The sequence below is a fragment of the Piliocolobus tephrosceles genome, chromosome 17, assembly GCF_002776525.5.
Source record: "Piliocolobus tephrosceles isolate RC106 chromosome 17, ASM277652v3, whole genome shotgun sequence".
NCBI lineage: Eukaryota > Metazoa > Chordata > Mammalia > Primates > Cercopithecidae > Piliocolobus > Piliocolobus tephrosceles.
In genome coordinates this window covers 10,712,826-10,730,111 of record NC_045450.1, presented here as the reverse complement: position 1 = coordinate 10,730,111, position 17,286 = coordinate 10,712,826, and the positions used below count along the sequence as shown (strand labels likewise).

At 46.4% G+C, this 17,286-nt stretch overlaps 1 protein-coding gene across 1 annotated transcript; it reads left to right on the top strand.

Moving 5' to 3' along the window:
• The first annotated feature begins 4,636 nt into the window (after positions 1-4,636).
• LOC113219634 (proline-rich receptor-like protein kinase PERK8) lies at positions 4,637-16,527 on the top strand. Its single transcript, XM_026446644.1, has 4 exons — positions 4,637-5,090; positions 10,032-10,197; positions 11,807-11,895; positions 16,374-16,527. The coding sequence occupies exons 1-4, from the start codon at positions 4,805-4,807 to the stop codon at positions 16,490-16,492; spliced, it is 660 nt and encodes a 219-aa protein (XP_026302429.1). The 5' UTR covers positions 4,637-4,804; the 3' UTR covers positions 16,493-16,527.
• Positions 16,528-17,286: the final 759 nt, after the last annotated feature.

Sequence of the window (17,286 nt, the reverse complement as noted above, 5' to 3'; positions counted from 1 at the left end):
CGCTTGGTAAAGGTGGTGTCTGCCCCATTTCTCCAGTGAATGTTACCTTCCTCCATTCGTAATTAACAGGTACTCTCTGGGACCATCTTCTCCTCTATCAGCCTTTCACTCAGTGATTTTAGCAGCATTGACATATATATATATATAACTATAGATTATATATATGATAAATATCAGTTATACACCCTCTCTTTTTTTTTTTTTTTTTTTTTTTGGAGACTCACTATGGATTCCTGGATTTTTTTAAATTGCCTTTTTTAATAAATTATTATTGTTTCTGGTCAGTTTTTTTTTCCCCACATGTGGCCAGGGAAGCCACTTCAAGACAGTTCTTATGTTCTTTGGGCACTAATCCAACTTCTTTGAGCATTTTCTTGCTTTATGATACGATAAGATATTTCAGTCATGCCTTCTCCCTGCTGCAGTCATTTCTTCAGGGAGCCTTGGTTACTTTTTAGCAGACAACAGTTCAGAAACCAAGATCTGGATGCCACAAGTGCCCATTGCTACTGGAGTGTCATTGCTCACAGGTTTGGCACCTGGACTATTAATGGATGGACAGACTTTACCTGGCCCCGGACACTAGGAATATTGAAACATTTATTTATTTATTTTTGAGGCAGAGTCTCGCTCTGTCGCCCAGCCTGGAGTACAGTGGCATGATCTCGGCTCACTGCAAGCTCCGCCTCCCGGGTTCAAGTGATTCTCCTGCCTCAGCCTCCCGAGGGTGGCTGGGACTACAGGCACCCGCCACCACGCCCGGCTAATTTTTTGTTTTTCGTAGAGACGGGGTTTCACTGTGTTAGCCAGGATGGTCTCGATCTCTTGACCTCGTGATCCACCCGCCTCAGCCTCCCAAAGTGCTGGGATTACAGGCATGAGCCACCGCACCAGGTCCCAGAAACATCTATTAAACAGCAGTATATCAGCTGCTCATCACTACCACTGATTATAGCCAGCATTTTGTGGAATATTTACTGTTTGCCAGCTGTCATCTTAGTGCTTTCACGTGAATTACCTAATTTATGTCCTTTCATAGTCCTACTGTCTCCATTTTTGGATGAGGAAACTGAGGCTTAAAGTAAACTACTTTCCTGAGGTCACATGACTGGTAGCAGGGGAACCAGGGTGATAAACCTGGTCTGTCCGGCTGCAGAGCCTGCACTTAGTAACAGATGGTCCCAGCCAGCACTGGCTTAGATGCCGGTGATTCGAGACTAACCTGGCCCCTGCCATCTGGAGCCCAGTCTGGTTGGGAGAAGAGGACCAGAGTGATGGGGCATCAGCAAAGGCCTGGAAGAGCAGAGAGGAAGTCACCTGTCAGGTAGGGACTGTTGTCATTTCCATTTTACAGGTGATAGGATGGCTGCAAAGATTTACTTGCCCACAGTCTGAGAGGCAGAAAGCAGAGCTGGGTTTTTAACGAAAGTCTGATACAGGGCCTTGGCTCTTAATCACGATACTGCACATTGAAGGGCAGGATGCAAATTATTCTCCTCTTTATTGGTATTTTTTTGAGATGGAATCTCACTCTGTTACTCAGGCTGTAGCGCAGTGGTGTGATCTTGGCTCACTGCAACCTCCGCCTCCCAGGTTCAAGCGATTCTCCTGCATCGGCCTCCCGAGTAGCTGGGATTACAGGCACCCACCACCACACCTGGCTAAGTTTTTGTATTTTTGGTAGAGACGGGGTTTCACCATGTTGGCCTGGTTGTTCTCAAAGTCCTGACCTTAGGTGATTCGCACACCTTGGCATCCCAAAGTGTTGGAGTTACAGGCGTGAGCCACCACACCCAGCTGCAAGTTATTCTCCTTTTACTGAGGAAACTGAGGCTCAGGGAGGTGAAGTGACTTGCTCAAGTGCTCACAGCCAGCAGACTCCACTGGAACTCTTCTGACCACAGAATCTTTTTCCTCTGCCACACTTCAGAGGCTTGAGACAGGTTGTCTTTTGTTTGTTTGTTTTTGTTTTTGTTTTGTTTTGAGACAGAGTCTCACTCTGTCATCCAGGCTGGAGTGCAGTGGCGCAATCTCGGCTCACTGCAAGCTCCACTTCCTGGGTTCATGCCATTCTCTTGCCTCAGCCTCCTGAATAGCTGAGACTCCAGGTGCCTGCCACCACACCCGACTAATTTTTTGTATTTTTAGTAGAGATGGGGTTTCACCATGTTAGCCAGGATGGTCTCGATCTTCTGACCTTGTGATCCGCCTGCCTCGGCCTCCCAAAGTGCTGGGATTTTTTTTTTTTTTTGAGACGGAGTCTCGCTGTGTTGCCCAGGCTGGAGTGCAGTGGTGCAATCTTGGCTCACTGAAACCTCCGCCTCCTGGGTTCAAGCGATTCGCCTGCTACAACCTCCCAAGTAGTTGGGATTACAGGTGTGCACCACCACACCTGGCTAATTTTTGTATTTTTAGTAGCCGTGTTAGTCAGGCTGGTCTCGAACTCCTGACCTCACGTGATCTACCCACCTCGGCGTCCCTAAATGCTGGGATTACAGGTGTGAGCCACTGCGCCCAGCAGAAACAGGCCCATTTTGTTCTTCCTTCCTCATGTCCCTTAAGACATTTCCTGGCAGGCTCCTTCTAGCTGTCTCCAGCGGTGACACCACTGTAGATCTCTCTTTTGTCTCTAATCACACAGGTCCTCCCACTCCACACTCAGTGAGTCTTTGCAGAGTGGCAGAGAAGAAATGCATACTTTTTTTTTTTTTTTTACCTTTCCCTTGCTTCTCACCCCTCCCCCCAACAAGGCTATAAAAGTGATCAAGTGTTGCACACCAAAGAAAACACGAAAAAAGTGAAATAAACCTTCTCTCAACCTTGCTCCAGGTCTGTCCTACTGTTCCCCCAGCCAAACCCCCATCCCTCCTGGGGTGGAATTTTCCGTCCTTAGTAGTTGGAGGAGAAGGACAGAGACTAGATTGCAAAGCAGATTCCCAGGCCGCATACCTGGCCTCCTGAGTCAGAAACTCGAGAGCTGGGCGGGAATCTGATCTGCGTCTTGATGCTCTCAGTGGATGGTGATCACCTCCACTAACACCTGAGGACTCCTGCATCCCTCCCTCCCTTCCCTCCCTCCCTCCCTCCCTTCCCTCCCTCCCTTTTCTTTCAATATGGAGTTTCACTCTGTGACCCAGGCTGGAGTGCAGTGCTGTGATCGCGGCTCACTGCAACCTCCACCTCCTGGGTTCAAGCGATTCTCCTGCCTCAGCCTCCCAAGTAGCTGGAATTACAGGTGCCTGCACCACCACGCTTGGCTAATTTTTGTATTTTTAGTAGATAGGGGGTTTCACTATGTTGGCCAGACTGGTCTCAACCTCCTGACCTCAGGTGATCCACCTACCTCGGCCTCTCAGAGTGCTGGGATTACAGATGTGAGCCACCGGGCCTGGCCAGGACTACTACTTAAGGCAAGTGCTCCCCAAGACTGTGTTCTTGGACCACTTCCAGTCCCACTTCCCACTTCCTCCTGGGCAAGCAGCTGACAGCCCCGACGCCATCCATCATCTGTCTCCAGCTCCAGCACCTCTTTCTCCGTAAGTTCGGATCTGTGTATCCTACCTTGTGCCTATTGGATTTTGTTGCATGGACATCCCGTAAGCGTAACAAATAAATGTCTACAACTTCTTCTCAAGCCAGTTCCTGCCTCTGGGTTTCTTATCCCTGGAAAAGGCTTGACCCCTGGGCTGAGAACTCAAGCTGTAAATCTGAGCATCAACCTTGCTTAGTTTTCTCCATCTCCATCAGTTATCAAGTGCTGTATGACAAGTTGCCCCAATATGTAGTGGTTTAAACTCACCATAGTTTCTTGCTTCCTGTGACTCTTCTGGATTCACCTGGGTTCCCTTAATGGGGCTTCATTCAGCCGGATGGTCCCAAATGGCCTCACTTTCACACTGGCCTTGATTCCCACCTCGTGGCCTCCCACTCTCGTTTTTCAGTGGTCTAGTGTGAGTACCTTTAAGTGACAGCTGGGAATGACAAAGCTGGGAAGTGGCTGTCACTTTCACCGCGTTCTCTTGGTCAAAGCATCCCAGACACAACTCCTCCTCTTGATGGATGGGGTGGCATAACCATGCAGGGATAGGGGTCACTGTTGTCCATAGAGACGCCCACAGCACCCCCTGCATCCAATCAGACATCAGGCCAGCAGCTGCGCCCCCAGGTGGTAGTCTGGTAGCACACATGACCCCAGTTCTCTCCCCATCTGATCTGTGCCCTTGGCTGGCGAATTTGCAGTGCCCTCCCACGTGCGGGAAGGGGGTCCTCTCCTACCCCTTGACTCTGTGCTCAGGTGTGTGACTTATTTTAGCAAATGTGATTCAAGGAAAAGCTGGTAATGGGGCTTTTGCCTGTTTTTTTTTTTTTTGTTTTTGTTTTTGTTTTTGTTTTTTTGAGACGGAGTCTTGCTCTGTCACCCAGGCTGGAGTGCAGTGGCCGGATCTCAGCTCACTGCAAGCTCTGCCTCTTGGGTTTACGCCCTTCTCCTGCCTCAGCCTCCCGAGTAGCTGGGACTACAGGAGCCCGCCACCTCGCCTGGCTAGTTTTTTGTATTTTTTTTAGTGCAGACGGGGTTTCACCGTGTTAGCCAGGATGGTCTCGATCTCCTGACCTTGTGATCCGCCCGTGTCGGCCTCCCAAAGTGCTGGGATTACAGGCTTGAGCCACCGCGCCCGACAACTTTTTCCGGCTCCCCTGCAATCGCTAGGAGGTCTGGGCTGGCCCATGGGAGGTGAAACACATGGAACTGAGCTGAGCCACCCCAGTGCTGTCAAAGCCATCCTAAACCAGTGGCCTGAGACACATGAGAAGAGTCCAGCCAAGAGCTGCAGAGCCACCTATCCGGACCCACAGATCCACCCCTCCGGACTTGCAGATCCACTCCTCCGGACCCGCCGATCCACCCCTCTGGACCTGCAGATCCACGCCTCCGCATCCGCAGTTCCACCCCTCCGGACCCGCAGATCCACCCCACCGACCCACCCCTCCGACCTGCCGATCCACCCATCCGGACCCACAGATCCACCCATCCGGACCCACAGCTGGCTGTAGATGCATGAGTCCTGAAGAACCATCTGGCCAATGCACAGGTTGGTGAACTAGCTAAATGCTGATGGTTTGACACTGCTGAGTTTGGGGTGGCTATAGACAACTGACCCTCCATGCCTTCCAGCATCCCTCCTGCCTCAGCTCAGGCCCCCTCCTCCTCCTGGGCCTGCAGCAATGTCTGTTTCAGCCAGGATAGGCTAGTGTATGCTGCTAAAACAGGCATCCCCAAACTGAAGTGGCTCAAGGCAACCAAGTTTATTTTGGCACTTGCTCCATATGTAGCTTCATGGACAGAGGCCCCTGCTCCCTGTGGTTCCTCACGAACACAGACTGAAGCTCCACCGTCTTCTGTGGCCCCTTTTGAACACAGAGGACGCAAGCCAGGGGAATTGTATCCTGGTTCTGAAATGCTTCCACTAGAAATAACACCTGTCTGCCCATTTTTCATTGGCTATGATTAGTCACACAGGTCAGTTGCGGTGGCTCACACCTATAAACCCAGCATTTTAGGAGGCCAAGGCCGGAGTATCGCTTGAGGCCAGGAGTTGGAGAACAGCATAGTGAGACCCTGTCTCTACAAAAAATTAAAAAATTAACTGGGCAAGGTGGTGCGTGTATGTAGTCCCACCTACTTGGGAGGCTGGGGCAGGAGGATTGCTGGAGTTGGAGGCTGCAATGAGCATTGAGCTGTTATCACACTACTGCCCTCCAGCCTGGGCAGCAGAGTGACACCTCATCTCAAAAAAAAAAAAAAAAAAAAAAAAAAAAAAAAAAAGGCCAGGTGTGGTGCCTCATGCCTGTAATCCCAGCACTTTGGGAGGCTGAGGTGGGTGGATCACCTGAGATCAGGAGTTCAAGACCAGCATGACCAACAGGGTGAAACTCCATCTCTATTAAAAATACCAAAAATTAGCTGGGCACAGAGGTGCATGCCTATAATCCCAGCTACTTGGGAGGCTGAGGCAAGAGAATTGCTTGAACCTGGGAGGCAGAGGTTACAGTGAGCCGAGATCACGCCATTGCACTCCAGCCTGGGCAAAAAGAGCAAAACTGTTTCAAAAGAAAGAAAGAAAGAAAAAAGCCACATGGTCGTGCCTAAAAAAGTATAGGAAGTACAGTTTTATATGACTGGAAGTGAAGGAAAACCAGATATCCAGGATCACAGTGATGTCTCCCACAGTTCCATGAATTGTTTCTCAGTCCTAACATTCTTTCCCCATGCAAATCAGACCAAGTCACTCTGCTGCTCATAAACCATCAGTGGCTCCCTGTGGCTCACAGGATAAGGCCCAGTTTTCACATGGCGTTCAGTGGCCTCCTTGACTCATTTTGACCCTTCCAGCCTGTGTGTCACTGAGAATACTGAGTCTACTCACTAAACAGCTGGCCTTTGCCCAGGCACCCTAGTTCATTGCTGTCACTCACACTGGCCCTTCTGCCGGGAATGGCCATTGCCTATCCCTCGTCTTTCTGGCTTTGGCCCAGTCCTCTGTGACAGGCCGAGTCTCAGCAGCATCTCCCCACGGAGGCCATTCCTGGCCTGTGGAACTGAACACAGTACGTTCCAGAAGTCTGATCACAGTTTTCCATTCTAACAACTTCCAAAGTATGAATGCCATAAACTTAACAAAAATTAGCATGTGAAATTTTGTGTGATTTTCCTTTACACTTAACTTAGTTCTGTGATTTTGAAAGACTAGATTTTAAATGTAAATTTTTTTATTTCAGTCCCTCTGACTGAAGATGGGGAATAATGACTAAAACAAAACGAAAGTTGAATTTACAAAGCTAAGTTAGTGCCAAGGATTTACACAGTTAGACTTGAAAATAATTTTAAAAATAAATTAGTAAAACCATAAAGTCGAAAGATCAGGGTTGCTAGGAGTTCGGTGGGTGGGAGGGGAAAAGGGGTCAACGGGAGCCCGGGGGGACTTTTAGGGCAGGGAAGCTACATTGTGACACTGTAATGGTGGATGCATGCCGTTATGTTTTCATCAAATCCCATACAACCTCCCACACGAGGAGTGAGCCCTAATATAAACCATGGCCTTTATTTAATAATAACGTGTCAATATTGGTTCAGCAACTGTGACAAATGTATCACACTAATGCAAGATGTTAAAAATGGGGGAACTGGCCAGGTGTGGTGCCTCATTCCTGTAATCCCAGCACTTTAGGAGCCCGAGGTGGGTGGATCACCTGAGATCATAAGTTCGAGACCTGCTTGGCCAACATGGTGAAATCCCATCTCTAGCAAACATATAAAAAATTAGTCAGGTGTGGTGGTGGGCACCTAGAGTCCTATCTACTCGGAACGCTGCGGGGCGAGAGAATTGCTTGAACCTGGGAGGCTATCTCACTACTGCCCTCCAGCCAGGGTGACACAGCGAGAATCTGTCTCACCCCCCCAAAAAAAAAGATTAGTGGGTGAAACAAGACTAAAACCTGGTTAAAGCGGCTAACAAGTTAGCTGGTGATTTCAGCCAGACAGGGGCACTTTAAATATTCAAACGAGGTCAGCGAGTGCCCTTAGAAAATATAGGCAGTGCCTGCGGTTCCTTAGTTGCACCAGCAGGTGGAGCTCTCCCCCCATCTATGATCAAGGTACTCAGGCAATGGAAACAAAATTAGATTTAGGTATAGACAATGTTCTACTTCTTCCCTGGGATCCGGCAAATATAACAAGGGGCTGTATACACACCAGGTGCTCAACACATAATTGAGTCGAGAAACAAGGCTCAGATGCATTATATAGAGAGAAACTGGAAAGGACATGGATCCCTGAATGTCAGGTGTTTGTGTTCAGGCTCCCTGTTTCCTTCTCTGAAAAATGTCAGTGATAATATTCAAAGATTTATTACTGGGAAGATTAAGCAAGTTAATGAGTAAAAGATTTTTTTAGAGTGTCTGGCACATTTAAGCCCTATATAGGTGTTAGTACTATTATCAGTTTGTTTATTTCTTTTTAATGAGACAGAGTCTTGCTCTGTCCCAGGCTGGAGCAGTGACGTGATCTCAGCTCACTGCAAACTCTGCCTCCCAGGTTCAAGCCATTCTCCTGTGTCAGCCTCCCTGGGATTTCAGGTGTGTGTCACCACACCCGACTAATTTTTGTATTTTAGTAGAGACGGGGTTTCACTGTGTTGACAAGGCTGATCTCAAACTCCTGACCTCAAGTGAAATGCCTACCTTAGCCTCCAAAGTGCTGGGTTACAGGTGTGAGCCAGTGGGCCCGGCCTGAACATCTTTTCATGTGTTCACTTGACATTACATATTTTTTGTTGAAAGTGTTCATTCAAACCTTCCAGCCCACTTTATAAAATTTGGTTGTTTGTTTTATTATTGAGTTTTGATAATATTATGCATATATTCTGGAGGGAAGTCTTTGTTAAATTTTTAAAATTTTTTTTTTCCAAGAGAGTCTCACTCTGTTGCCCAGGCTGGAGTGCAAGGGTACGATCTCGGCTCACTGCAATCTCTGCCTCCGGGGTTCAAGCAACTTGACTGCCACGGCCTCCCAAACAGCTGGGACCACAGGCGCACGCCACCATGCCTGGCTAATTTTTGTATTTTTAGTAGAGATGGGGTTTCACTATGTTGTCCAGGCTGGTCTCAAACTCCTGATCTCAGGTGATCCAACTGCGTCAGCCTCCCAAAGTGCTGGTATTACAGACATGAGCCACCGCACCCAGCCGGAAGTCCTTTATCAATTATGTGTTTGGCAAATGTTTTTTTCTAGACTGTAGCTTGTTCTTTTGTTCTCTTAAAAGTGTATTTTGAAGGCCATTCTTAATTTTGATGAGGTTTTATAGTTCATTTTTTTCTTTTATGTATTATATTTTTGATATTATATCTAAGAAAGAGTTAACCAAATGCAATGTCAGAAAGATTTTATCCTGTTTTTCCTTGTAGACATGTTATAGTCTTAGACTTTACATTGAGGTCTCTGATCCATTTGGAGTAAATTTTTGTAGGTAATTTTAGTATGTGGTGTGAAATATGGGTTGAAGTTCATTTTTTTCTGTTTGGATATCCAATTGTTCCAACACCATTGGTTGAAAAGGCTAGCCTTTCTCCACAAAATTAACTTTGTGCCTTCATTGAAAAATAAATGGACCGTTTCTGGACTCTCTCTCAATATATACATTTATAGAGCCAAGCGCTCACTGTGTTGCCCAGGCTGGTCTTGAACTTTTAGGCTCAAGCAGTCAGCCTGCTTCAGCCTCCTAAAGTTCTGGGATTACAGGTGTGAGCCCCTGCGCCTGGCCTGGACTCTTTATTCTGTCCATTGATCTATTTGTCTGTCTTTATGCGAATACCATACTGTAGTTTTATAATAAGGCTTGACCATGATCATAACACTGCACTACAGCCTGGGCAACAGAGTAAGACCCTGTCTCAAAAAAATAATAATAAAAATAAAATAAAAATATATAAGGCTTGAAGTCAGAGAGCCTAAGTTCTCCAACTTTTTCTTTCCAAAGTTGTTTTCGGCTATTCTCGGTCTTTGAATTGTCATACAAATATTAGAATTAGTTTATTAATTTGTACCAAAAAAGCCTACTAGGATTTTGAATGGGTTTAAGTCTGTCCATCAATTTAGGAAGAATTGACATCATAACCATATGAAGCCTTCTGGTCCGCACATATGACAGATCTTTCTATTTAAATTTCTATTTTATCTATTTTAAAATTTCTCTCAGCAATAGTAGTTTTTTTCCCCAGTCTTTTTTTTCCTTTGTTTTATTTTGGATACTTTCTATTGCCATGTCTTCAACTTCACTGATATTTTCTTCTACAGGGTCTAATTTGCATTGTTATGAATGGAATGTTTGTGTCCCCCTTCAAATTCATGTGTTGAAGCCCTAACCAAATACCAATGTGGTGATATTTGGGAATGGGGACTTTGGGAGGAAATTAGAGCTAGATGAGGTCATGAGGATGAGGTCTTCATAATGAACTTTGTGTCTTTATAATAACAGACACCAGAGAGCCTGTGCCATCTCTCTCTCCATATGTACACACCAAGGAAAAGCCATGTGAGGGCAGAGCCAGAAGCCAGTCTGCAAGCCAGGAAAATAGTCCTTACCAGAACTCAACCATGCTGGTGCCTGGTCTTGGACTTCCAGCCTCCAGAACTGTGAGAAAGTAAGTGTTTAAGCCACCCAGAGTATTATTTTTGTTATGGCAGCCTGAGCTAAGACATGTTCTTAATCCCATCTTGCATCAAGATGGGATCAATATTTTGCATCTCAGACATTATAGTTTTCATCTCTAGAAGTTCAGCTTAGGTTTTTTTTTGTTTTTTTGTTTTTTTTTTTAATTTAATTTAATTTTTTTTTTTTGAGACGGAGTCTCGCTCTGTGGCCCAGGCTGGAGTGCAGTGGCCGGATCTCAGCTCACTACAAGCTCCGCCTCCCAGGTTCGTGCCATTCTCCTGCCTCAGCCTCCCGAGTAGCTGGGACTACAGGTGCCCGCCACCTCGCCCGGCTAGTTTTTTGTATTTTTTAGTAGAGACGGGGTTTCACCGTGTTAGCCAGGATGGTCTCGATCTCCTGACTTCGTGATCCGCCCGTCTTGGCCTCCCAAAGTGCTGGGATTACAGTGTTGTTTGTTTTTAAGTATCATTCATGTCTCGAGTAAATGTGCTGAATCTTTTTTCTAGTTTCTTGAACACATAGAATACAGTTATAATAACTTAAAATGTCCTAATCCACTAATTCCATTATCTGTGTTATTTCTGGTTTGGTTTCAATTGATTGATTGCTCCCCTTCATTTTGGATCATATTTTCTTGTCTCTTTGCATGGATACTGCCTCCTCTTTCTTCTTCTTCTTCTTCTTCTTTTTTTTTTTAATTGCATGCCAGAGTGCTAAAAATGTTTGTGCTTTAACAAATATTCTTGATCTTTTTTTTTCTAGGACACAGCTAATTTACTTGGAAACGTTTTTATCATTTTGAGACTTCCTTTTAAGCTTTGCTAGATGGGGCTGGGCGCGGTGGCTCATGCCTGTAATCCCAACAGTTTGGTAGGCTGAAGTGGGTGGATCGCTTGAGGCCAGGAATTTGAGACCACCCTAGACAACATGGTGAAAACCCAGTCTCTACTAAAAATACAAAAATTAGCCAGGCATGGTGGCACACGCCTCTAATCCCAGCTACTTGGGAGGTTGAGGTGGGAGAATTGCTTGAACCAGGAAGTGGAGGTTGCAGTGAGCTGAGATCATGACACTGCACTCCAGCCTGGGCAACAGAGTGAGACCTTGTCTCAAAGAAAAAATAAAAAAAAAAAGTTTTGTTAGATGGGACCAGAGTGGTGTAAGTTCAGAGCTCATTTTGCCTTAATACTGAGGTAAAACCCTTCTGGGATCTGACTTGATGCTACATGAATTATGAAATTTTCTATTGCATCTGTTGGGATCAGGAACTACCAAGCCTTGCATGAGCTCTGGAAATTGTTCCCTTTAATCCTTTTGGGTGGTTCTTTCCCTGGCTTGGGGTTGTTTGCTTGCATGCACACGCTCAGCTGAAGACTTAAGGGAGCCCTCTGCATGTCTCAGGTCACTCTTTGCATGGCCTTCTGCTGCCTGTGCTCCATCCTTCACACTCTAGCCACATCGGCACCCCTCCTTCCCACCTCCATCTCTTGAAGGTCAATGGACTCCCTTTGCCGGACTGTTCCTGTGCCAATGCCTGGAAACTTTCTCCAGGCAGTCAGCTGGGCAATTATAGGACATACTTCATCTCTTTCCCACAGCATGGGGATCGCTGTCCTTCAAGACCTGATGGCCAGTGTCTGGAACACCATTGCTTTATGGATTTTGAGTGTTTTCGGAGTCATTTCAGGTAGGAGGGTAAGATCAATCCCTGTTTACTCAATCTTGTCTAGAAGGTGAAATCTATTAGATTTTTATGGATACACATATATGTATATTTATATTTAAACACATATATATGTTATATATATGTTTGCTTTTACGTTTTTGAGGAATAAATGCATATATAAATAATGGTATGGAAGGGCTTGATTGAAAAGTAGAAATCTTCTGTGCCCCATTCCCCTACTCCACACCTGCCTGACCCCCAAAGGTTTCTCACTCTGGCGCTGTTTGTTGTGTACCCTCCCAGAAGTGTCTGGGTGTACAATTCCATATATATCTGCTTAGGTGGTATCACACTTGGTTTCTTGGTTTCTTCACTTAATATATCTTTTTTTGTTTGTTTGGTCCTGTTTTTTTTTGAGACAGGGTCTTGGTTTGTCACCTGGGCTGGAGTGCAGTGGTATGATCATGGCTCACTGTAGCCTCCACTTCCTTTGCAGCCTCCACTTCCTGGGCTCAAGTGATCCTCCTACCTCAGCCTCCCAAGGAGTTGGGACTATAGGCGTGCACTACCATGCCTGCCTACATTTTTTATTTTTTGTAGAGGTGGAGTCTCACTATGTTGTCTCAAACTTTTGGCCTTAAGTGATCCTCCTACCTCAGCCTCCCAAGGTACGTGAGCCACTGTGCCCAGCCACCTAATACAAAAGCTTTCCTTATCAGCCAATACTGGTCTGACTTACTGTTCTTTTTTGTTGTTTTTTTTGTTTGTTTGTTTGTTTTGAGATGAAGTGAGTGTCTGTTGCTCAGGCTGAGTGCAATGGTGCGATCTGAGCGTAATGTAACCTCTGCCTGCTGGGTTCAAGCAATTCTCCTGCCTCAGCCTCCCAAGTAGCTGGAATAATGGGTGCGTGCCACCACACCTGTCTAACTTTTGTATTTTTGATAGAGACGGGGTTTCGCTATGTTGGCCAGGCTGGTCTCGAACTACTGGCCTCAAGTGATCCATACACCTCGGCCTCCCAAAGTGCTGGATTAAAGGCGTGAGTCACTGTGCCTGGCCGCTTAATACGAAAGCTTTCCTTATCAGCCAATGCTGGTCTGCCTTACTCTTTCTGTGTTGCTGAGCTTTCTGTAGAATGGGTGTTCTATATTTTGTTTAGCTGTCTCTTACTTGGGGATATTTGCTCAGTTCTACTTTTTCACTGCTTGCAGTCAATGCAGCAATGAACGCAGTTCTGCATGTGTTTTTAGCACACATGCATGTGTCTGCAGGTAGATTTCCTGAAAGATTATTGGATCACTGGATGCCAACCAGGGCCAGTGCTCTAAACACCAAAAAGATTTCTTCTGAAATTGAAAGTGAAAAACAAAACGCTTTGCTATAAATTACATTTTAGGTTTTGAAGGGTACAAATTGATAGCCGAGCGTGGTGGCAGGCGCCTGTAGTCCCAGCTACTGGGGAGGCTGAGGCAGGAGAATCGTTTAAACCCGGGAGGCAGAGATTGTAGGGAGCCGAGCTTGCGCCACTGCACTCCAGCCTGGGTGACAGAGTGAGACTGTCTCAAAAAAAAAAAAAAAAAAAAATGATGATACAAATTGAGATGGATGCTGAATTGTAAGCAGAGCAGGTTCTTTCTGGGTTTTCTCTGTCTCTTTGTGTGTGTGTGTGTGTGTGTGTGTCCGCATTTCCCTGTTTCCTAAGCACTGCTTAGAGCCACGTCCAGTCACAAATTTTGGCTTTGAGGAAGGCAAAGGTTAGACAAGATTCCTGCCTGCCATAGGGTGCACCAGTGGAATGCCTGCTGTCTTGAGTGGCACTGACGACCCATTTGATCTGAGGGATTCTCCCTTTCTTCCCGTCATCCTCCTCCGTGGAGTATCATGTTGCCTCCAGCGCTTGCGAGGATCTGGGGCTTGGTGAACAGGGATGAGGGAGGCTGTGTAGCTGCTCCTGGGCTGGTTGGAGGGTGCTGAGTGCCCACTGCAGGCAGGCCCTGAGTTGGGGCCAGGTGGGGATATGGCCGGGGGATGACACCATGAAGTTCTCAACTCAGGAGGCTCTGCCATGACTGGGGCTCAAAACCCAACAGATGCCATTGCTGCCGCTGCCACCTTCTATGCTGTGCCCTTAGGAACCATTTCTCTAAGCACAGCCAGTCCCCTGAGTCAAACGCCAGCAAATTAAATTTCCACCATCCTATTGTGTGATTCTCGCTGAGGGGTTTCCTCTCCCCCTCCCACGCCAGGTTGAGCTCTCCAAGGTCGGAGTTTGTGTCTCATCTGTCTTTTTCTTCCTCGATGACTCCCATGCCTGATCTCACACACAGCGCACACACACACGCACCCACACTGACACACGGCCTCACACCTCTCCAGGCTCACTCTCACACACAACTCATTCAAACACTCACGCTCACATGTATACATGCACACACTTTCCCGTACTCTGTCGCACGCACCTATCCCCGAGTGGGATATGAGTGGGATACACCCATACCCAGCCACACACACACATTCACACACTCACATTTGCTATTTCTCACACTCCCTGCACATTCTCCCACTGATTCTTTTACAGACTCACGCATCCACACTCACATTTACACACACACTCTCCTCTCACACACCCATCCTCTAACCTACGCATACACAATTTGCATTTGCATATGCACACACTCATATCCACTCACACACGCACACAGTCATTCTCACTCCCGTTCTTATACACTCCACACACCCACGCTCACAGTCACACTCCCATTTTATCACAGCTATCTGCATGCACACTGTGGCCACATCCCCTGACCCGAGACATATACTATACGCTATAATATACCCATATAGCATATAATATACCCATATGCTGTAATAATGCCCAGCTATATTCTGCTCCTCCCCTGCAGCCATTTAGCAATACCTTTCAATGGGCCGATATTTGGAATTAGTAATACATTACTGTGGTTCAAAATACAAAACATACGAAAGAACACACCTGGAAACTCTCCCTCTTGCCCTCTGCCAGCTCCTCTCCTGTCCTCAGTCCTTCCGGTGCGATGTGTGCCTCTGCAAAGACCACCCTCCAGCCCCGTTTTCAGCCAAATGACAGCGGATCGTTCCCTTGCCTCTCCGTGCGCCTCATGCATCCATCTGCACAGTTACCCCACATTAGCACACGTAGATTTTCCAGCCCCGTGCTGTCCAGTATGATAGCCACTAGCCACATGTGGCGATTTACATTTCAATTAAGAGTTGACTCACCACATTTCAAGTGCTCAGTGGCCACATGTGGTTAGCGCGGAACAGTACATTCCCATTGCTACAGAAACTTCTGTCAGACAGCGCTGTGCCAGCTGTCACCTAAGACAGTCTCCAGTGCGTTCCTTCAGCAGGCAGATGGGTTTCACATCAGGTTCACAGATGCGGCGTGGTTCCTTTCCAGCCCGTGGAGCTCAAGCAGCTGTCTCAAAACAATCTGGGCAGGTTCCAGGCAGAGATGGCAGGAAAATGGCCCGGCAACCTTGACCTGGAGCGTCCAAAGTGTGGGAGGCCCAGGCTGGGGCGCAGGATCGGGGATCCTGCCCCTGGGGACAGTGAGGTCTCTGCCTCTCCCATCTCACCAACGCTCCTCCTCCACTGCCCACACAGGGTAGGATTCTGCTGGCCATCTGGCATTTCAGAAAGAGAATGTGTTTCCCGTGAATATGGTTTAAGAGAGATTGATAGCAATCTTTTGGTGATGGGCGAGAGGCGTCTAAGCCGTGGTGTAGCTAGGGTATTTGCATTGGAGTACATCATTTTTTGAAACGCTTTCTTTTCACTGTACAACATTTTCAGTGATAGTTATGTTTTTGGTTAGTTTTATGGTTTTGTAGCAATTAAATAAAAGGAGAATATAGTTCAACTTTCGTTTTTTTTTTTTTTTTTTTTTGAGACAGGGTCTTGCTCTGTCATCCAGGCTAGAGTGCAGTGGTGAGATCATGGCTTATCACAGCCTCAGCCTCCTGGGCTCAAGTGATCCTCTCACCTCAGACTCCCCGAATATCTGGGACTACAGGCGTACACCACTATGCCCAGCTAATTAAATTTTTTTTTTTTTTTTTTTTTTTTTTTTTTTTTTTAGAAATGGGGTCTTGCCACATTGCCCAGGCTGGTCTGGAACTCCTGGGGTCAAGTGATCCTCCTCTCCTCCCAAAGTGCTGGGGTTTTAGGCATGAGCCATCATGCCTGGCCAATGTTAAAGACATTGTTTGGAATCAGTAAAAGATTTCCTGGAGGAACTAAAAATGTCACTTTCCAAACAAAAATATTACACCTTGCAAGGTGCACTCTGCTTTACTGTTGGATTCTTGACATAGGTTCTTATCTGTCTTTACAGCAGGGAAAAATGTACATGGGTTATACACACATGCACACACGGAAGTAGAGATCATATTTTGTCCATATATATTATATATGCAAAGTCAAATATCAGAAATTTGAGATTAATTCTTTCCTTCAAGGAGCCCCACCTTGCTTAGGAAGATCAAGCAAGAGCCCCAAGTGGATGGCAGACTTTCATGGGGTTTGTCCTCACTCAACTCCCCACATCACTCAAGCAGCTGACCTGGAGCCCAGATGAGCAAGGTCCCAGACACTTCCAGCCCGCAGAGAGCAGTCCACCCTGGAAATCACCAAGGGACATTTTTTGGCCTCTTGCTGTCCTTTTCTTTTTTTTTTTATTATTATTATACATTAAGTTCTAGGGTACATGTGCATAACGTGCAGGTTTGTTTCATATGTATACTTGTGCCATGTTGGTGTGCTGCACCCATCAACTCGTCAGCACCCATCAATTCGTCATTTATATCAGGTATAACTCCCAATGCAATCCCTCCCCCCTCCCCCACCATGATACGCCCCGATGTGTGATGTTCCCCTTCCCGAGTCCAAGTGATGTCATTGTTCAGTTCCCACCTATGAGTGAGAACATGCGGTGTTTGGTTTTCTGTTCTTGTGAAGTTTGCTAAGAATGATGGTTTCCAGCTGCATCCATGTCCCTACAAAGGATGCAAACTCATCCTTTTTTATGGCTGCATAATATTCCATGGTGTATATGTGCCACATTTTCTTAATCCAGTCTGTCACAGATGGACATTTGGGTTGATTCCAAGACCTTGCTATTGTGAATAGTGCCGCAATAAACATACGTGTGCATGTGTCTTTATAGCAGCATGATTTATAATCCTTTGGGTATATACCCAGTAGTGGGATGGCTGGGTCATATGGTACATCTAGTTCTAGATCCTTGAGGAATCGCCATACTGTTTTCCATAATGGTTGAACTAGTTTACAATCCCACCAACAGTGTAAAAGTGTTCCTATTTCTCCACATCCTCTCCAGCACCTGTTGTTTCCTGACTTTTGAATGATTGC